Source organism: Danio rerio, chromosome 8 (assembly GCF_049306965.1).
Source record: "Danio rerio strain Tuebingen ecotype United States chromosome 8, GRCz12tu, whole genome shotgun sequence".
Taxonomy (NCBI): Eukaryota; Metazoa; Chordata; class Actinopteri; order Cypriniformes; family Danionidae; genus Danio; species Danio rerio.
This window is the reverse complement of record NC_133183.1, coordinates 59,087,320-59,111,072: the sequence shown is the minus strand read 5'-3', so window position 1 is coordinate 59,111,072 and position 23,753 is coordinate 59,087,320. Positions and strand designations below refer to the sequence as shown.

The 23,753-nt window shown below is 36.5% G+C and overlaps 1 protein-coding gene across 3 annotated transcripts in view; it reads left to right on the top strand.

The window, feature by feature from the left end:
* The window catches only part of plp2b (proteolipid protein 2b), a 36,758-nt gene that overhangs the window by 4,760 nt on the left and 8,245 nt on the right, over nt 1-23,753 (top strand). For 2 of the 3 annotated variants that reach the window (XM_005167325.6, NM_001161445.1), the window contains exons 2-4: nt 19,058-19,213; nt 19,300-19,398; nt 19,640-19,736. In XM_005167325.6, the coding sequence (XP_005167382.1) occupies nt 19,058-19,213; nt 19,300-19,398; nt 19,640-19,736 (352 nt within the window). Of the gene's footprint in view, nt 1-19,057; nt 19,214-19,299; nt 19,399-19,639; nt 20,544-20,964; nt 23,312-23,753 lie in introns of those variants that run through there. The other variant, XR_012383923.1, reaches the window with a different exon arrangement.

The following is a 23,753-nucleotide window of genomic DNA, read 5'->3' as shown; positions in this document are numbered from 1 at the left end:
TCAGGGGGAGACGGGAGGGGGACAAGGGCGCTTTGGCTCGGTTCAAGGCAACTGTACATAGTGTGAGTACACCCTTAGACCTTATCTTTCATGTAAGGTTGGGCATGGCCTTTGTAACTTGAAGGGTCAGATCACTGTGAAAATGATGTTAATTACGCTCATGTCATTCTAGAGCTGCACAGTTAATTGTAAAAAGATCGCCATCTCGATTCAACCCCCTAGAATTTAGCATTACTACGATTCTGTCAATAAAATTTCCATTTTTAGGAGAGAAGCAAAAGCGACCGTACAAGTCTTCACATTGTTTTACATACGTTGTTCAGCTATGTGCCCACCTTCAAATGGTGTTGAAAAAGTCACATGCTGTATTTATAAGATATAATTCACCAAAAAAAAGTAATTTCTGCCTTCATGTAATGATTTATTTGCGACCGCAAAATCACACGTGACGTGAGCTGACCGTCAGCTGTTACCACAGAGAGTCGGTGGCTGTCCTCGGCGCCCAACCTCGACTCAGGACACTGTTCATATCTCTGCCGCGCCACAAAGCGCCATCTGAAACCACGGCGAATGAAGTTCTGCACAAGACTTTTGGCCAGCGGAGAAATTAAAATGGTCGTGCCCAACTGAGTCTGGTTCTCTCAAGGTTTTTTTTCTTCACTCCCATCAGGTGAAGTTTTTTTTCCCTCTCCGCTGTCGCCACTGCCTCGCATGGTTCAGGATTGGTAGAGCTACGCATCGATGAATTTGCTCTTCAGTGTTTGAACTCTCAGTAATGATTAAATCACACTGAACTGAGCTAAACTGAACTGAACTGAACTTAAACACTAAAACCTGAACCACACTGTTCCAGTTACTATGACCATTTATGTGAAGCTGCTTTGACACAATCTACATTGTAAAAGCGCTATACAAATAAAGCTGAATTGAATTGAATTGAATTGAATAGTTTCATTCTAAATAGCATGTGAATGTGCGTGCCTGTTGTGCGTTACTTTCAACTGTCATGTGCGCGATGTGTTGCAGCGCTGAGCGGCGCATCCGCTGCGTGACGCCCTGTCTTCTACATTCAGACAGATTCATATGTTATGTTTTAAACTGCATATCAATTATGGAAGCAACAATTAAAGATTTTAGTTTTACTATTATATAGCTTGAAAAATAATCACTATTATTATGTCTAATGTAAATCTAAGCTTTATATTAGGTAAGTATTTAAATTAACTGTTGTTATCATTTGCGTTCATACATGCATAATCATTTTAATAATGTGTAATAATTCGTCTAACATATCTTTTGTTTACATTGCACTGAAAGCCACGCACAACTCTCACGGCTACGGCGTGAGATGTTTTCTACTCGGTGCGTCTGCGCGCATATTGGCATATATTCTATTATTCGATTATATTCGCTGCTATAGTTAATCCAGTGTGCATGCGTATTAGCTTTGGTGTATAAGCTCAGAACTTTAAACTAGCGCACAGCTGGCATAACTTTGTTTAGGTGCAGCAGTTTCGTTCTGTGCAACAAAAACATGACATTGAGAAGCCTTTACGATTAAGTATCCGAATGTTTTTGGCTGCTTCCGCCTCTCTCTTAATATCAGGTGACTCACGCTTTGCACAGTGACGCACGTCACTACATAACTATAGCGGCCGTTTATTGACTGAACTAAATTTATTTTTGAAGTCTTGGACACACTTTTTGGAGGGCCAGAACAAATTGCCGCGGGGGCCAAATTTGGACCGCGGGCCACCAATTGAAAATAGTCAGACCTTACTGTCCTAATTAAATAATTAAAAATCAAGACATGATCATATTTTATTTTGGTAAAATAAGCATAATCTAGAGGCCTTTGCCTTTCATATAAGCCACTTCTGACACCAAGTGATCAACTAGAAGTCAAGGTATTATTTGTTGTTCCTAAAACTTGAATAAGCAACAAGACTTTTTCAGGTAGTGTATAATGAATTTAATTAGAATAGAAACGTAAAGATTTGGAATAACCCAGATGTAAACAAAATGCAGAAATATGCAATATATGGACAACTTAAAGAAAGTAAAATGAACCAAATTTAAGTCAACTTGAAGAATTACAAGGAATATTAAAAAGGATAAAATAAACAAAAATAGACCTGTTATTAGTTTTAGTTTAATTTTTGGAAGAAGTTTACCTTTAAACGTTTGAAACATGAGCTGAGAGAGAGAGAGAACGATCCATAAGTTGACCATGTTTTTTGCATGCAAGACAAAAGATTGTAAGAGACCTGCATCATAAACCATCCTGGCTCTATCATATGTTATGCTCTAATGAAGCTATCCTGAGTTCACCACATTTTACAAGCTCAACTTCCTGCGTCTTGTTTAAATGGACAGAAATGGACTTTAAATGAATTTTTAAAAGTGAAAATGACCCCATCAACTACTCTCCCTTATGTGAGTTTAAACATTAATGAGTTTCTGTTGAACACAAAAGAAGATATTTTGAAGAATGCTGACCCACTGACGTCTATAGTAGGAACAACACTGTGGATGTCAGTGCAACAAGCAATTTTCAAAATCACTTCTTTTGTGTTCAACTTTAAATAAGGTTTGAACAAGTGAAGGGCGAGTACAAGATGACAGAATGACATTTTTTTGGTGAACTATCACTTTAAATAGACGTATATACAGGCTATGCTGTTAATCTGAATTTGTTGCATTGTTTATCTGGAAATCAAAAGCCTTCTTTAAGATGCCGTCGAGTAACTAAAAGTACACTGTTGCACCAGAAGCAGTAATAGCACGTTATATAACTAATGGATGGTTAAGGTCATGGACGTTGGACATGATAGTCTCATTTTCCAGAGTTCATTCAGACACACCCACCTCTAAACACTAAACATGTAGATTCAAGACACACTTTAGTGTCTTAGAGTAAGTAACCATGCGTGCTTGGACTAAGACTCAGATGAGTGATGTGCTCTATAGCCCCACATGGAAAGAAGCTATATATATATTAATATAGGTTTTGATATAGGTTTTTAATATATTTAACATATATAAAATTGGCAGTTTTCCTATATTATATGTACATATAATATAGAAAAATGGCCAATTATATATATGGCTGATTCCAGCGTTATGGATGTGACATTTGCAGTAAAAATTCAAAACATAAATTCGCAGAGAAAGTATACGTTAACATTATATTGAATCATCTGTTTATATTTTCCAAAACAACTAACCACAGAGTTATGGGATCAAAAAAATTCAATCTGTGAACATTTTTATACTATATTTTATACATTTTTTTTAATACATTTTTATATATATTTTAAATGAGGAAAATAAACAAGCGTTACGGATGTGACAAAAAAAGTCTGCGAGTTTACAGTATACAACATATTTCGTAGAAATTCTGTGAATTAAACTGCACAACCCAAAATAAATAATGCTCAACAAAAGGATAAGAGTTGGCTCTTTATAGAACAAAACTGATTGATTTTATTTTATTTTGACATTTTTGCGGTTTTGAGGGAAAAGCTTTGTTATGGATGTGACACTTTTTCGTTATGGATGTGACGGATGTGGTAAATCAAATATAATAGTTAGAAAACATTGACAGACACATTTTAAAGTATTTTTAAAGTACTGTAAAACACTTGCCTGCGCAAAAAATGTAGAAACGGTTTCGCTATTTTGGTGAAAACATTTTTCTTTTCATGGCAAGGTTGACATTTTCATGGAATTGCTCATATATATATATATATATATATATATATATATATATATATATATATATATATATATATATATATATATATATATATATATATATATACAGGGCTCGAAATTAACTTTTTTACTTGGTAGCACCGGTGCTCCCAACTTCAAAAATTTAGGAGCACCAGAAAAAATTAAGGAGCACCCACCACAAATGATTGAGCACCGCTGCAAATTGTATTTTAAGGGATTTATTGTATTTTAAAACAACATCAATTAGGACTAACAAAAACCAGAAACATTTATCTAACTAATGCTGAGATGACATTGATATTTGTGTGCAATAATTCCAAAATGAATGTCGAATAATTATAAAATATTAATGATGATGAAAATGACAATAATGGTAACAATGAATTACATTTGTCATCATCATGTGGCCTTAAATGTGCTTGAATGAATTATGAAAAATAAATGTATAGTTTGCATCAATTAAAAATGAAGCATTGCAGTAAGAAATATTTATTTTGTACTGCTGTTTATATATGCATGTCAATTTGATAAATAATATTTCTGCTACAAAATAAACAAAAGATTATAATAAATAATTCAATTCAAGGCTGAAAGCTGCAAAACAGTCATCAGTAACTTAATAAAAAATAATATACACCTCAAGAAAGAATTGACAAAAGAAAGAAAGTAAAGTCTCACTTCTATCACTCTTTAAAAGTTTTGGTTTCAGTTTGTGTCAATTTAAATGTTCAGTCTGTGCTGATTTTTTTATTTTTCTGTGTTAGTGGAAAAGCAGGCGAGTTAGCCGACCCAATATATGAGCAGGTTGAGCAAGATTTTTGCGATGACCACCGGCGCAATACCGCTGTTTGTTATGAGCCGCAGTTTCAGTGTAAACTTAGTAACGGCAAGCTTTTTTGGCTATGATATTTTTTGTACCTATTAGATTTGACTTTTAGCGGACATTTGCGCTGAACACGCAGTGGATGCAACGCATCGAGATTCGTGCGCCTTCTCCGAAAACACGTACTTGATTGATCTCAGCTGGCGGATCAATATTCACCACATGTCATGATCGCTCTCCTCTGCGCCTCAACTTTAGGTGGGGTTTGCAAACCTGTGTGCTTTAAGTTTACACTCTTCAGCCGTTTGCATTTCCCGTGGACATAAAAGCTCCTTCCCTGTCATTTGACAGCGGAATACCTTGAGTGATTGACAGGTTATATAAACCAATATAGCGGCAAGGAAGAGCTATTCAGCACGTTTTTAGAAAAAATCTAATGCTTCCATATATATTATGAGGTCGCATAGATTCATTTTCTGGCGCATATGCGACCAAAATGGTCGCAATTTCGAGCCCTGTATATATATATATATATATATATATATATATATATATATATATATATATATATATATATGTCACATAAATTCAAAATCTATATTAAAACATTTGTTTATATAGGTTCTTTCTGTGTGAGATGAATCTGGAAGTGACTTGAAATTGGAAAAAAGGCTTGACTGATGAAATAAAAAAAACAACAAACCATTGTTTAATACATTTCCCTCTTTTCCACTATCTTAGAAGAAAGAATTGACCTTGTAAACGATTCAGGAAAATGTGCAGACATCATAGCTTTTCATCTCCTCTCACTTATTTGCAATAGTTAAATTCCACAACATGCCAGCTACATGTGATATACCAATTTCAAGTGTTCGCACATACATACGTTTTTGCATTATTCTTTTGTTCTTGGTTATTGTTATTAATAGAAAATATGAGCTAGGCATCATGTATGACAGTTGCCAAAGTGAGATATATGAGCTATATAGGAGACACATCTTGTATGTACAAATAGGGCTTATATGTAGATATAAAGAAGCAATACAGTATACCTATATGGCCTGCATATATGCACCTCAATTTTGCCTATATGTGGCATATATACAGATATATACAGCATATTTGTTAACATATATGTGCATTTATACTGCATATAGGTTTCATATAAGCGCATATATCCTCATATATGTTATTTCCATGTGGGAAGAAGCAATACAGAAGACCTATTTGGCCTGTATATGCACATATATGCACCTCTATTCTGCCTATTTGTGGCATATTTACACATATATACAGCATATATGTTATCATATATGTGCATATATACTGCATATAGATTTCATATATGCGCATACATCCTCATATAGGTTCTTTCCATGTGGGGCACTAGACCAGGGGTGTCAAAACTCCTGCATAGTTTAGCTCTAACATCCTTCAACACACCTGCCTGGAGGTTTCTAGTATACCTAGAAAAGGCTTGATTAGCTAGTTCAGGTTTGTTTAATTGGGGTTGGAACTAAAATATGCAGGATATCGGCCCTCCAGGACCAAGTTTGAACACCCCTGCTCTAGACAGAAAGAAATCTGCCCTACAAAGGCAAAATACTTTAACTTGCTAAAGAGTGGAACTGAAGAAAAAGATACTTGCAATCTTTTGTTCACTGGCCAAATGAGTTACAATTAGGACACTTGAAAGTGAGATACATATCCTCATGATAGAAATTGAGATTGTTGCAATATCAAGCCAATTCCATGCGTGTTCAATAAGAAAAGGTCTGGAGAGGGTTTTCATCAATGCTAAAAATATTAGTAATTTATTAGATACAAATGAATAATTCGATGACAGAGCTCTGGGTTACGTTACCCCAAAGCAATACAAGAATTACATTTAAGAAGTTCGCAACTAACATACATTTCCTGACACCAGCATATATACACAACTGATATTAACAGGTGGAGATTTGTTGTAACGTCACTTATCAGTCATTCTGCAGTCCTTTGGCTCTTGTACCCCCAGACATACTTCCTCTTTCTGCAACCCTTCTCTGCATACCAGAACTGAACAATTAAATGCATCTTTAATATATTTCACAACTTCTACAAGCATCATGACAACTTGTGACATGTCTAGACTTTGTATTAAACTAAGGCCCCCACACTTATTCTTATTCTGCTTTTTCCACTTGTCAGCATGTTCATTAAAGTATGCAGCACAGTAAAAAAGAGGAAGTGTGTCTGGTCAAGATGTGTTATAATACAAAAGGAACATATTGATTAATCTGTTGTTAGTCTAAACATTTTTCTAATAAAAAATAAAGACACAACAGTAATAAAATAAATTCCTTTTTTTTAGCCAAAAACAAAGTAAATGTCATTTGTCTTTTCACAGCAGAAATGTAAACACATGCAGGAATGTTTAAACTAGTGAATAGGCAAGTGGGCGTCTTGCCATTTTTAAGTGTGTCTTTGTGCACCGCAAAAAAAAGCTTTTTTCTTTTTGTCTTGTAGTCTAAATATAAGAGCTTTTGTCCAAAACAGGTTAGACAGCGAAAACTCTCGTTTCTATTTCAATATGGTTTCCTTTGTCTGCGATGGCTGAACAACAGCATAAACTACTATTACAATGATTACCTCAGGTACTGATTATGTGCTTTATTCAGTGTTAATGCTACCAATAGTAGCTTAAATACCATTTTACATGACATGTACTGGCATACGGAAAGCAGCAGCTAATAGTTTACCACAGATTTGTGAAAGCTAACTAGCTAACAAATAGTTTGAAAACGAAAGTCAGATTCAGTGCAAACTAGGGTTGTAACGGTATGAATTTTTCACGGTATGATAATCGTCTAAAACAATACCACGGTTTGACGGTTTCGCGGTATACGGTATGTTACAAATGTTACAAAATAATAGAACAGTGAAGCAAATTTGACTTTTTCCAAATAATATATTTTTAGTTACTATAAACAACACCACTTACAATGAACAAATAAAAAAATAAGAAAATAATAAATAATGTGTCAAAGTCCAAATAAACATGGTGCAAATCCTCAGTAAAAAATAGATATAAATATTTACTATACTATAAATAGTTACATAACGAAACTAGATTCAATATGGAACATCCTTAGGTTTTATGTGCCAGCATGGATATGGTTGTCAGTGGATATGGATTTGGATGTGGTTGTATGCAATGCAGACAAACAGCTGCATCTTCATTTGCGTCTTTTGAAAACAGCATAAATGTATGCCTATCTCTCATTCCGTGTTGTTCAAAAAGCTTGGTCCACAAACAAAAGCGAAACCTATGCTTATTGGTTGTGATATAGCGAGTTTGAACCAATCTGGGCATGGAGGAGGGACAATGCATCAATGTATCATGTCTGATTTGTCCGGAGACACAGTGACGAGCGTTTCTTTGTCAAATCAGCGTTGTCAAATGTTGATGACGTAACCGCACTGATTCCGGAGCCTCTGAAAGTCCGCGAATGTTATGTGATACAACACTGGAAAGCTGAGATTCTCTTCTTTATGCCAATCTTTGAATTGTATGAATCGGATCAGCGGATCAAAAGTTATTAAACATTAAAGAGCAATACTTATTTTTAGCCGCGGGCGGCTGTCTCGGTCTTTAAGGGTTAAAACCGTTGATATGCAATTGTTCATGGTATGATAATCGTGCACGTTCAAATCGTGGTAAACCGTCATACCGGTATATTGTTACAACCCTAGTGCAAACCAACAATTAGTCACTCGGCATGCACTTTTATTAACGTTAAGGAAGTTTTATATGAGTTAATTAGACTGTAAACCATTACCATTTACCACATACCATTTCGATGTAACATTATAAATCTTTCCACACAGAGTTACAATATAAGCTGATAATGTTTGTTTACATTTGTAAACAAGACTGAAATGAAATACGCTGTTTTTCATCAAGGCAACCCATAGTATGGCAATATAATTGAGTAAACTGGCAGTGGGCAGGTTATAGAGGCCAAAACAAAGACAAACATTATTACAAAAGCTACACATTTTCAACTTCAGCATTCAGTATGTTCCCTTAGCATGTTTCTTAAATATTAGCAAACATATTATGGTATTGTTATGCTTTAGAGTGGTCAAAAACCTAAATACAACACCTTTAAAAAGGAAAACATTTTTAAAAACAAGACTTATTTTTAGCTTGTCTAGAAAATGCTTCTTAATGTAGGAATTTTAAGATATTTGGACTAAAAACAAGACAAAAGGTGCAGTGTTTGGGTGTTGAATGTTTCTCATGTTGGCAGGTCTACATAATTCATGTTTAATGTATTTGGAGTATTGTAAAAGCTGTACAGTGGGAGTTTTTCATCTACAGTACATGCTTTAAAAGCTTTTGTTTATTTCTGGTGTTTCCTTATTTATCTATTTACCCTCGTGACCCTGTTCAGCTCGGAGCCCTCAGTAGTGGGTGTTCTTAAAGGAGCCAACACTGTATTCTTGAATAGAGCTTCATTGTGCGCCGGCTGCAGTTCAGTCTGCCTGTGAGGCTCATAGAGGCAGTTTGTGCCAGTCCGTACAACTCATAAAGCTCCGATACATATGTGCATGAAGGAGGGGTGCCTGATGACATCATGCTGCCCACTCAGCTTCTCGACGCCCACACGATCGGCTCGCCTTCAATGGGCTGCTGTACCAGATCTGTGTCTGTGACTTACGTTTAGGGGTCGCTACTAATCATTTCGTGGCATTTAAAAAAACATGTCTAAATTATATATAGATATATATATATATATATATATATATATATATATATATATATATATATATATATATATATATATATATATATATATATATATATAGTTGAAGTCATAATTATTAGACCCCTGAATATTTTGTTTCTCAATTTCTGTTAAATGGAAAGAAGATTTTTTTCAACATTTTTTCTAAACATAATATTTTCAATAAATCATTTCTAAAATAATATAATATTCTAAAATATTATTGACCTTAAATTGGATATTAAAAATATTATAATGTTTTTATTCTAGCCTATATATATTCAAAAGGGAAAATATTATAGGAAATACTGTGAAAAATTCTTTGCTCTGTTCAACATTATTTAGGTAATATTTGAAAAAGAAGTTCACAGGAAGGTGAATAATTTTGACTTCACTCTACATAAAGGGACAGTTCGCCCAAAAATAAAAATGACCTCATTTACTCACCCTCATGTGGTTTTAAACGAAGCATTTTTTTGCACTGCAGAAATGTGAGCGCTGTTCTAAAAACACTCCATATATTAAAACTACTATGGTAAAAACAAAAACTACTTCAGAAGTGGGTACCAGCAAACAACATACTTCAAAATAACTATTGTGCTGAACGTTTTTGGTTGATCTATCCATTTAATCGTTAAGCCAGATAACTGAAAATAACTTTGAAGTGCTCTCTTAACCTTTATTTATTGTTTTTTCAGAGCTGTATGTTGACATATGTAAAGCTACAGTAGCTTACTAGCTGTATAAATACACTTATTTTTATGCCCATTTTGGATCATCGCATAAAAAATACCTGATGTAAACAGCAAGATGTACATACATTTTGAAAATGGACATTAAAAAATAAAAAACAAAAACGTTTGTGCACAACTGAGTAGGATAAACTTTTTATTCGATAAGAACAAAAACTAAAGAATACACAAGACGTGTCACTCTTATAGTTTTAAATGGGGAAAAAAGTATACAGTATAAACAGTAAAAAGTATAACAGTCAATATGGTGAATGAAGCCCCGCCCACTAGTACAGGAGCCGATCATCGATTATAGACTAACGTTTCTCCAGGGGAGAAGCTCGGAGCAGACGTGTGCTTTTACACCAGTTTTTGTGGTCAATAAACACACTGGAATCTCAGTGAATACTTGCTTCACAGACATAATAAATGCATTCACATAAAGCTTGAAATCTGAACGATTAAATGAACCAACTATACTTGAAAACATTTTTTTTTTTTTTTTTGGTTTTGTTATATGAACCCATTAATTAATTTTTCTTCAGCTTAGTCCCATTATTCAGGGGTCATTCAACTTATCCTGCATATGTTTTACCCAGCGGATGTCCTTCCAGCCGCAACCCAGCACTGGGAAACACCCATACACTCTCACATTCACACACATACTACGGCCAATTTAGTTTATTCAATATACCTATAGTGCATGTCTTTGGACAGTGGGAGAAACCGCAACACCCAACACCCAACACCGGGAGAAGCCAACTGGCCCTGACGGGGCTTGAACCAGCGACCTTCTTGCTGTAAGGCGACAGTGCTAACCACTGAGCCATGACACTTCTGTCTCAAAACATGATTTGTGACATGGCTTTTCAACCATGTTACATTTCAAATGTTTTGATGGTAGTAATGGGTCTGTTACAATGACATTTGCTGATATTCTGAAAACCAAGCGCTAAATTTAGTCAATAATAATTATTTCAGTTATTTATATCACTATGTTATTCGTTCATTCATTTTCTTGTCGGCTTAGTCCCTTTATTAATCCGGGGTCGCCACAGCAGAATGAACCGCCAACTTATCCAGCAGGTTTTTACACAACGGATGCCCTTCCAGCCACAACCCATCTCTGGGAAACATCCACACACACACTCATACACTACGGACAATTTAGCCGACTCAATTCACCTGTACCACGTCTTTGGACTATGGGGGAAACCGGAGCACCCGGAGGAAACCCATGCAAAGGCAGGGAGAACATGCAAACTCCACACAGAATTGCCAACTGAGCCGAGGTTCAAACCAGCAACCCACCGACCTTCTTGCTGTGAGGCGACAGCACTACCTACTGCGCCACTGCCTCACTACGTTATATTATATTTAAATTAGCTGTATATTTGATCTCCTTTCCCACCTTTTGAAGTAATGTGACAGCAGCTTTTAAAACATTTTTGGGAGAGTTTTGTTTTAATGCAGAGCAGGGGGCACATCTGTGAGATGATTTATGAATGTAGAGCTTACATATTTGTCAAAAGTATGCTATAAATCTGTGTGCCCTCATGCTGGCTTCATTTCAAAGACTAGGAGAGATAAGACTGTGTGTTTTAAACTGGCAACTCTAACGGAAAAACGCCTAACTCAGGCCTTTCTCTGGTATTTTGAGATTAGCCGAAAATCAAAACTGGATGTGCTAAAAAGAGTTTTCAGTTTAAATGATGGTTTAGTTGGTTTAGTTTAGATGGGTAGTATTAGGCTAACATTAACTCCAACCTTAGGGTAGTTTTTCCCATCTGCAGTTTGTAAATGCACAAGTAGTTGTGTTGGCTCTTTTGTAAGGCCAGTAAAAGACATCTTTGTTGAGCTTAAAATCAGATTATGAGCTGTTTTCTCTAGAAAATTGAGGCTTAAAAAAATTCCAGTCAGTGGATTTATGTTTGCGTTTAACAATTTGTGACAAAACAGTTTTAGCATATCTTTAATGTGGATTTGAGGCTTTGTGGGTGTAAATAATGCAAATATAAACCAAAAAAATAACATAAATACATATAATTATTAATATTATAAAGTTTGTGTGTGTGTGTGCTTCATTCATTTATTCATTTTCTTTTCAGCTTAGTCCCTTTATTAATCCAGGGTCACCACAGCGGAATGAACCGCCAACTTATCCAGCATATGTTTTACACAGCGGATGCCCTTCCAGCTGCAACACATCACTGGGAAAGTGTGTGTGTGCTTACATACATTCATTAATTTTCCTTCAGCTTAGTCCCTTATTAATCAAAGGTCGCACAGCGGAATGAACCGCCAACTTATCATGCATATGTTTTACGCAGGATTTAATGAATGCTTTACTGTGATTGTATCACAAATCGCTGTCATATATTTGCACATTTTTTAATATGTCATTATTTTAAAGATTATGTCTTGAACATCTGATTTTTCCTCAGTGCTAACATGCTTTCATTTTCTTGCTTCACTCACAGCAAGTTCAGGGGTGTGTTTCCCAAACAATGACGTAACTCGCGTCTGAACTATAATAGTACGATGCATCGTTTGGGAAAAGAACGATGTAGTGACGAGTGTTTCCCAAAACCCCTAGTTTCTCTGTGGCAAATCCATCGCTTGAACCATGTTAGTTAAAACGTAAAACGTCCATAATGATGCTCTAAACAGGGTGGTAACAACTTCTTTAGAGAAGAATCCTATAATTTCTTTGTGCAAATAATATTGTTTTACACGCACACGCTTTAAAAAAAAATACAATATTAGTTTTGCTAAAAACATGCACTCGCTGTCCATATTAATTGAAATATATGTAAATGGCACATACAGGGCCTGTGTTTCCTTCACAGATATTATTGAGAACATTACATATCCTATTCTAAAACATAACATCACTTACAAAAGCTAACACATATTCTAATCTCATATATAAATCATATAAATAAATAAATAATGAGGCTATTTATTAAGAAATGAAAAAAAATCCCACTTTAATAAAATTATTAATGATGATTATGATTATTATTATTATTAAGTAGGATTTTTTTTTTTTTTTTGAAAAGTCTACTTTTACAATTTGACACATGCAAACCACTGCAGAAATGTGCTACCCAGCTGGCCTATGCCACATACTGTACAGATACTAAATAAATAACCTACTATAAATCAAAAGCATCAACGTATGCTATGTTTTTTTGTTTTCACGAGCTTTGGAGGCGTAACAAATTCCACTTTTAAATAATAGGTCACCTATAGCCTTCGTCATGGGGCTATTTTCAAAATGACATCAATGTTTTCTAAGTGCGAAGGGAGCACAGTTGTAAACATGAAGATCGCTAAAACTGAACTGTAAAAATAGTTTGAAAGCAAATTACACTTAAGAGAGATGACTTTAATGCATTTTTATTTATAATCATTCTAAGTTAAAATGTTAAAATGATTTAAATAAATAGGGCATAGGGGGGAAAAGTTGGAATAGAACACAGCCAGGAACTATGTTTCTAACTACAGGACCAGAGGTGTAGTTGCAAGTGCAAAAGTTTGCGACGCAGTTTGCGAATGTTCATTGGAACAATGGATTTAGGAAACGGCAAATCAACGAACTATGTTTGTAACGACACAACATGTGACCTTAATTGGCTATTGATGGTTTTGGGAAACACACCACAAAATGGAGTGTTTAAAAAAACAACCCATGGCTAGTAAATATACATTTCGATTTCAAAGAAAATAGCTTAATATAAAAACGGAATCATTAGTTTCATTCTATCCATGTCATAAGGAATGCCCTTAAATAGTTATTAGTTATTAGTTGTCTGCAAGCATCTGTGTTTATTGAGATTGAAATAAGATTATAAAAAATGAAATTGAGATAATAAATATTGTTATAGCAACACTTGTGACTGCTTTGGGAAATAACGCTCGTCGTAGACGTCACGGGATGACTGATCGTGAAGGAACGTGTAGTCTGGCACATTTGTTACCCATGACAAACCAATATTTTATAAAGAAAAAAAATAGCTGACAAAGTGACTTTCATAACCGACAACAATAATCGTGTCATCTGACCGAGGCTTTAGCGTTTAGCCTTAAGTAAGTCTGAAATTTCATTCATAATGGTCTCAAAAAGTCTAAAATTGAAACTTGATGAAACCTGTAGAAACCCTGCAAACAGGTTGAGGAGAAGTGAAGGGTGAGTAAATGGTGACAGAATTGACATTTTTGGGTGAGCTGTCCCTTTAAGTGACCAAATTTTGCTAAATCATCACTTAATGTTTATTCAATAGGAGCATAAATCCATAAAGCATGCATAAATCATTCACACATTTAGAATATAGATGAATATTCATTTTGAATATTGTTGTTGCTATATATGTTGCTATTACAACGTAATTTTGTTTCTCCAAGTGAGGGTAAACAGGAAACTGGCCTCTTAACACTTTGATAATCTTCCTGTTTGAGTCGTTATCCTCACACTTGTGTTTGTGTGTGTGTGTGTGTGTGTGTTTGTGTGTGTGCTTTTGCTTTTGTTGCTATGGCAGCAGCACCTCGCAAATAAAAGGCACAGGTGTTGAACGGTGGTGTGTGTGTGTAGAAATCATTAACACCATGGCAACATAAATAACACTTCAGGAGGAGAAGAACCCTCGAACTGTCTAGACTACAGGCATTAAACAAGCAAATATTAATAAATAAGTATTAGTTAGTATGACTTGAGGAATTTAGGTAATCATAAATAAAAAATACAAATGTCTTAGAAAAATCTGTAATGTAGAAATGGAGTAGAGCAGGGGTTTTCAAACTGTGGTAGGGCTTACTTCTAGTGGTACGAGGAGGAATCACTGAGTAATTATAAGAAAAAATATATACAATTTTAATCATTTGATGCGTTAAATAACACCAATGTGATCAGCATTGGCTGTTCTCTAAAGCCTACGATCAAAGCGATGTGTTTAAAATGTTTACTTTAGTGCATCGCGTCATCAGCTGCTAAAAATCGATCCAAATGATGCACAACTAGAGAAAGAGGTGTGTGGTGCTTGCAGGGCAGATACGTGCTAGAGCAGTGGTCCCCAACCCTCGGGCCACAGACCGACACCGGTCTATAGATCAATTGGTACCGGACTGCACAACAAAATTATGAATTATTTCAGTTTTATTTATAATCAGAGTCTGAAACATCATTTATTTTGAAAAATGACCTTATTCTCTTGTTACATCTCAGTCACTTGAGTGCCAAAATTGAACCCACAGGCTAGCAAAATGAGTAAGAACTGCAGCACAACATGCTTGCGTATTCCAGGCATGCCCAGTTGAAAACATCGTAACTTTTCAGAATGCTGCACCGCAAGTCACGTGACAAGACTGATATCATATTTTGTATGGAATTAATTTAGTTAAATGAATATGACTCATTTTCTAACCGTGCAGCGCTGTAGCTGCTTATTTTAGCCAGCTATGCTACTTTATTTCAACACTGTTGATTATGGTGGTACTTGGTGAAAGTACTTAGAAGCACTTGAGTAGAGGGTTGTGGTGGTGACACATTTTGTAGGCGAAACTTTTGGCAACAGGTTTTCTCACAAATAGACACAACTTTTTTTAATTCTGAGGCCTAGTCACCAGAAGTTGAAGGCTAAACACATTAGCCACTACACTGTAAACATTGTATATGACAAAAGGTCACTACAACTAATGTTTAATGTTACTTTAACTTATTTGAATAATAGTAATACAATTTTGCAACTTAATTTAAACTAAAAAGTAAGTTCAACTTAATATGTTTAGTTATTTTCCCAGTGATGTGTTGCAGCTGGAAGGGCATAGGCTGGGTAAAACATATGCTGGATAAGTTGGTGGTTCATTCTGCTGTGGCGACCCCAGATTAATAAAGGAACTAAGCCGACAAGAAAATGAATGAATGTTTAATTATCATTTTTCAAAATAATGATAATGATATCATTATATGATAATGATCTTTCAGACTCTGATTATAAATAAAACTGAAATAATTCATAATTTTGTTGTGCAGTCCGGTACCAATTGATGTAAGTTAAGCTCCTGTCAGCGATTCCCTCACGCACATTATATGTTAATTAGTAACGCCTACTTGTTTACATCTTGCGGCATACACAAAAAAATTACATTTATTACGGTTAACAATTTATTCCACAGTATTGACCACCCAGCCCTAGTAAACATGTTAAAAAGAATTCAAATATCACATTGTTTTCCTTTCCTTGGAGCTTAAAAACAAACCATGAGCCAGAGATTATCCATGAAGTCTGACGAACAAGAAACAAACTTCTCCTAGTAGACGTTGCTGGCAGTGTTGATTTAGAGTTTAGTGTTGCCTGACAGGATCTGCAAATACATGTATCGACTGTTTGAGTTTAAGCAAGGACTGAGTTGATTTTAACTTCATAATATCCCTGTACTCCCAAATGTATTCTTCATTTATAACCATATAAGGACTTTCTATTGAATGAATTGTGCTGTTTACACTTGTTTTTTCCTCTCTGTAGTGCGTGCCACATGTTTTAGCAATCAGAGCTTCTGAAAACTTTAGAAACTTTAGGGGATGTGTGAAATTCAGAGCTCCACTGTTAACCGACACCTAGAGCAGCTGGGTCCTTCTGAGGGATTGTGAACGGTAGTAAAAAGCTTTGGTGATTTGGCAGCAAACATGAATGACGTACTGTACTTACAAGGGAGAATTTCCACACTAAAAAGCCAAATGAATTGGGGGAAGCACACTGATGCTAAGAAAAGACCAGCAAAATGAGTTCTGTTATATACAGCAGGGAAAATAAGTATTGAACACGTCACCATTTTGCTCAGATAAGATGTTGATATTAGCCAAAGAAATCCATTTATGTAAAGAAAACAAAACTAATTAGTTTAAAAATTCGTAATAAATGAAATGACGCAGAGAAAAAGTATTGAACACATGAAGGAAGGGAGGTGCAGAAAGGCAGTGAAAGCCCAGACAGCAGCTGAAATCTCTCAGTAGTTCTTTAGCAACACTCTGCCCTCTATATAAAGTACACTGTAAAAAAATAAACATAATTTTACAGGTAATTGTCTGCAGTCTAGATTCTAAACCATTATTTTACAGGTAATTGAACCTTACAGAAGGACAACTATCTGTGCAGCAATCCACCAATCAGGCCTGTATGGTACACTCTCAGAAAAAGTGGTACAATGTTGTACCAAAGAAGGTACAAACCCTTGTCTCTGGGGCAGTACCTTTTTATGGGACAGAATTGTACCTCAAGACAAAGAAACAAATTTGTACCATTGCAGTTTGTACCTTTAAGAACATGATGTGTACCAGTTGTTTTGTATTATTGCATTATAGAACTTAATAATTATTGTTTATGAGTTTATTTAAACATATGCTTTTAAATGATGATTCTTGTTTTGATATGGAAATTATTCATAAATCACTTTGCCTCTCCAGTAATATTTATTTTCATAGATATTGTAACAAAGAAGGAGTTGTCCAACACTTATGTACATTCTCAGAAATAAAGGTACAGGAGCTGTCACTGGGGCAGTACCTTTTCAAAAGATACATATTTGTACTCAAAGAGTCTACAGTGGTACCTAAAAGGTGCATATTAGTACCTCTGAAGTACCATTATGGACCCTTCAGGTACAAATATGTACCGTTTGAAAAGGTACTGCCCCAGTGACAGCTCCTGTACCTTTATTTCTGAGAGTGTACCTTTTTATGAGAACAATTATGTACCTTCATTTCAATTGTACCATAAAAGGTACAGAACAGTATCATAAGAGGCCTTTTCTGTACCATATAAGGTACAACTTTTACACGGGTACAAAACTGGCCCTCAAGGAACGTTATTTGTACCACCGTGTACCTTTTTTTCTGAGAGTGTAGAGTGGCCAGACAGAAGCCACTCCCCGCCAGGAATTTGCCAAAAGGCATCTGAAGGACTCTCAGACCATAAAAAACTAAATTTCTTACAAAACTAAATATGAAAAAGGCTAATACCATCCCTACAGTGAAGCATGGTGGTGGCAGCATCATACTGTCGAGATGTTTTTCAGCAGCAGGAACTGAAAGACTAGTCAGGATAGAGGGAAAGATGAATGCAGCAATGTACAGAGACATCCTGAATGAAAACCTGCTTCAGAGTTCTCTTGACCGCAGACTGGGGCGACGGTTCATCTTCCAGCAGGACAATGACCCAAAGCACACCGCCAAAATATTAATGGAGTGGCTTCACAACAACTCAGTGAATGTCCTTGAGTGGCCCAGCCAGAGCCCAGACCTAAATCCTATTGAACATCTCTGGAGAGATCTGAAAATGGCTGTACACCGTCACTTCCCATCCAACCTGATAGAGCTTGAGAGGTACTACAGAGAGGAATGGGCAGAAATTCCCAAAGACAGGTGTGCCAAGCTTGTGGCATCATATTCAACAAGACTTGAGTTTGTAATTACTGCCAAAGGTGCATCAACAGAGTATTTAGAATTTTTTTGTTGTGATTTTTGAGGTTTTTTATTTTTAATAAATTTGCAACAATTTCACAAACTCTTTATTTCACATTGTCATTATGGGGTATTGTGTGTAGAATGTTGAGGAAATAAATGAACTTAATCTATTTTGGAATAAGGCTGTAACATAAACAAATGTGGAAAAAGTGAAGCGCTATCAATACTTTCCAGATGCACTGTATTGCAATGGCAACAAAATGATTGAGATCATCTCCAAGTATTGCACGATAAGTCGATATATTGATTATTGTGGCATACACAATACATAAAAAAACTGATCTGTATGCCAATGTTTGTTTCATTACAGTCTCAATGACAACACTGCAATAAAGAAACAAGCCTTAGGCCTGCACAATGATGTAAATGCAGCAGAGGCTAACAGCTAATGCTAACCATCAAATTTTTGACTTGCTGATCAAAATGTTCACATCCATACTGATGTAAATGCTTGTTTTCTGTTTGTCTGTAGCTCCTCAGTTTCATCATCCTGATCTGTTATGCCGCATCGATGTACGGAGGGTATACAGCGGTCGCCATCTGCGAGATGGTCTTTGCCATCATCTTCTTCGTTGTCTATATGCTGGAGCTGGACAAACAGTTCCTGGTGGTGAACTGGCTCTGGAGCGTAAGTAAATGCACACACACTAGCATCATGGTGGTGAGTCCTACATATTTGAGATCTGCTCACATTCTCTTTGTTTGCTTCTTCAGGATCTGTTCCGTGCTGTAATTGGTGCAGCACTTTATATAATCACCTCTCTCATCTGTGTGATCGGTGGAACTGGCGATGGGGCTCGCATCGCTGGTGGGGTAAGACAAGACATCCAACATTCAGCATCAAAACATACTGCAGAGGATGATGAAAAAGGATGATGATTTAAATGATGAGGGTGTTAAAGATCTCAATGAAGAACTTTACTTAAAGATTTAAACCTTTTATACAGTTTTAGTTTACTACTCCTGTAAATGAAGGTGCTTCTGCTGTCATAGCTGTGGTCTGTATGTTAAAGTCTGTGTGACCTTGTTTGTAATAATGCTTACCCTCTCGCAGGTGTTTGGTCTGCTGGCTGGGATCTTGTTTGCGTATGATTCCTACACGCTCTACTTGGACATCAAGAGCAGCAGACAGCACGCAGCTGCACCCACAGGTACCTGAACACTCGCATTCATTTATTAAAACATTCACTGAACACTTTGATCACTTTGCAATGTCACTGCATTATTCTTAACACGTCAAACCGTGATGTGTTGATCTGCTGCAGATATGCGTTTGCTTATGTCTCATTTCCACTGAGTGGTACAGTGCGGTACGGTTCGGTACGGGTCACCTTTATCAGGCGTGTGTCTCCACTGCCAAATGGTACCAGTGGTACTAACCCAGGCTCATTCTGAAAACGTAGTCCCGTGGACATTCCTGGAAACCGTGAAATATGTTCCGGGAGGTACGTAATTTTGCATTTTTTTGTTTTCACGAATCCACGAGAGGCCGCTGTGTGCACTTTTTCGTATCTCAAATGTGCCTAGCGAGTGCCATTCGCATCTGCGCTGTTCTTGCGTAAACCCACTAGAGGTCGCTGCTGACCGACTGAATGACTGAATGATTAACTGGACGACCGGCCAATCGGCTGACCCACCCTCCTCCTTCCCTAAACCCAACCAGTTCTACCGATTGACCCGCCCTCCCACTTCCCTAAACCCAACTGATGGTTTTTAAAAGCCGCCCAGAAAAAGAAAATCCCTAATTTTTACCATGTTTTCGGATTTTACCATATTCTCACCCTGTTGTTCACTATTTTTTGGATTCTGTTTTTGTCTTACCTACTTTCTGGAACCGCTCTTCCCCGGACTCGAACCCGTTCAACGTCATCAACTGCTCTCTGCGTCTCAAGTCCGCAGACATACACGACGAGCTAACTGGACAAACAGGTTGCGGCGGGAAATCCCTCCACATGGAGGTAAGCGGTCAGCCGGTAAGCGCGAAAAGGAACGGCGTCACACCACCCTGCAGCGTTCGTTTAAAAAAATGAAATGCAGCCATACGTACCTACGGCTACATAATTCGCGGTCTCCAGAAACATCCACAGGACTACGTTTTCAGAATGAGCCTGTGTTGAATAGTACCCTTTTGGTAGGCGTGGTGTTTACGTCATTCTTTCTTGAAGCTCACATATCGTACAAGAAGCACTTCTTACTATACAAATGCTTTATATCAACGGTCTCAAACTGAATTCCTGGAGGGCCGCAGCTCTGCACAGTTTAGTATTAACCACCTCCAACTCACACCTGCTCAATAGTCTCTAGTAGAACACCTTGATTAGTTGGATCAGCTGTGTTTGATTAGGGTTGGAGCAAAACTGCAGAGCTGCGGCCCTCCAGGAATCAAGTTTGAGACTTATGCTTTATATACATTGTAAGGTCCAGCCAGTTAGTCCAATGACGGTGTCTACTGGTGTACTGTTCGGTCTTTCCAGTGCACAATGTTGCTTAACTTTAAACTGAACTCATATCTGAATTTTAGTATGAGGTGGTTTAGAATATTAATATATTTATCCTCGTTTTATCTGACTCCATTTATAAAACATTGATAAGATAATTTTGTTTCTTTTAATATTACTTTAGATTATGATTGAATTTTCTCTTCGATTCGTTATTTTTTATTATTCTCGTTCATTCGGATTCCTAGAACATCCTGAGTCTTGTACAGGCCGAGTATTAGGGATGGGTCGTTCATGAATGATTCGTTCATTTTGAACAAATCTTCAATATGACTCGGGAACTACGAGTCGTCTCAGGGAGTGATTCGTTCATCCGCGCGTGCGCACGTTTGTGCAGGTGGTATCGTTCATTCAAGTCTTTTGAGTCATTCATCGCGGAAAGGCAGAAGCCAATCATATGCGTTTAGAGCCGTAAAAAGAATTGATCCGTTCATTTCTCGAGTCCTCTATCGAGTTTGAGTCATTCGTTCATCACGGGCCAATCATATGCATTTAGAGCCAGAAAAAGGATTGAACTATTCATCTCTCGAGTCCTCGGGTTTGAGTCATTCTGTCACGTGATAAACGAACGACTCAAGAACCAGTAGACTTGAAAGGTGAACTAATTATCATGCCTCCAACTCAGACTGTGTACATTGGTTAAGATTACATGCGACTGTCAGTGTATTGTGAATGAACCACTGACATTTGAAGACATGAAGAGGTGAGCTGAGCAAAGAGACAACAATACCTTCATAGACAAAAGAGCAGGTAAACATTGAATTATTATTTTCTCCTTCTTTTAGTATTGTATTCATGACTTATTTTGTTGTGTGATCAACCTTTTGGGCTAGTTGTAGATGTGTTTGGAAGCATTTCGTAACATTTTAATACTATTTTGGCAAATTGAACCAAATGAACAAAATGACTCGAAAAAAGATTCGTTCATCTTGATGAACGAGACTCAAAGATCCGAGTCAGTAAAATGATCCGAACTTCCCATCACTGCCGAGTATACAATCTCTTAAACACATGCAGGTCAGTTGTGGTCATTTAACAGAGGCGATTAAGCGCTATTCTAAAAAGGCAGAACCCTACTAACTCAGTTTAGAACATTGTTTGTGTGGTCCCCATAGATCTGCTATCTACTCAATTAAAAGTTTAGAGATGAAGGTCTGTCCCCTTAGATAGCCTTTTACAGTCAAAGTATACATGAATTAATGCCAATGTGTTAGTCTGAGCTCTAAGAACATCGTATAGCGTGCCACGCTGCTCCGTCTACCGTGTTTTAGTCCATTACTAACCTGCACAGTGGCTTGTGGTGTTATGGACTTAACGTAATCTACTAGAGATATTAACACGAACTCTGTTTGAATAATTCAAAACATAATTTAATAATCAGGTTAATGTGTATTATGCCATTTCATTTAGTCAATTCATAAACGATCAATACAAGACATCAAATTAGTAAGATAAATCCAAGATTAAAAGATGCATACCTGACTTCAAAATATACATAACATGGAGCGTTATAGCTTCACGCTATGTGCTGATCTGATTATGGGATCGCGCCAAACATTTAGAAACTTCCCCTTAAGTCGTATATCCAAGAATGCCCTCGAGGAAAAAGGTGTGTCGAATAACAAGAGGAATTTGCATATAGTGAAAAAGTTTCTGCCTATCAGAAAGGCACACGCTTCACAGTGGTTCAACAGATACCTGAAGTAATATATCTATTGTTTTGATTATGTCTATGTCTGAGGGAATCAGAGCATTGTACCAGTCGCACTGAAACATTTCAATTAATATCAAACATGATAGATAAAGTCACTTGGATTGATTTAGAACATTCAGACTTTGACCATTCTGTGTGCGTACAGTATGTAGAGAGGGCGGGTGAACAAAGGGGTTGCAGGGATTCTTCAAATGTTAATGAAGGAAGGGAGAGCAGCTGGTTTTTCAGCATTCCCACCTTCTGGGTTGTGGAGCCGATAGCCTCCTTGATTCCAGCTAATATTTGAATTGTAAAAGACATCAAAGTATTTGTGGTATCTCAAGTCTTACAAATAAATATTTATGTATAAATAAATGTTAATTACTGACCTTTCTATTAGTAGGATTTATAGATTATAGCTGCATGCCAATAATAATGCGAAATAGCCTACTGTAACTTCTGGGATTATATATATAATATGAAATAAACAAAACATTTACTAACAACTTACAGTCTCTGAAATGTTACCAATTACAAAAAAAAAAAAAATACCCAAAACATATGTTTCATATACGATAAGATACATATACAGTCGGTACAAACCTCTCATCTTTGTTCTTCACCAGCACATGTAACGTTAACATCTTGTTAAATAATAAAAGGCGATGATAATAAGTAAACACGGCAGTTTGTTCATGTTTTAGGTTGCTGAAAGAATCAATTTCTTGTTTTTTCGGGCTTCTCCTTTGTTTTTTCATGCTTCACTCTCACGTTTCAAAAAGGTTACCCAAAAAGCGTTACGGTACGGTTTGATTTTTTGGTACCTTTTGACAGTAGAAACGGGCATAAAATCGTACCGACTCGTACCGTACCACTCAGTGGAAACGGGCCAAAAGTGATTTCTGTGTGGATGAATTATGTCATTTAGGGCTGCGCTGTATTGGGAAATGGTTGTGTATTATGATAGCTTTTTTAAC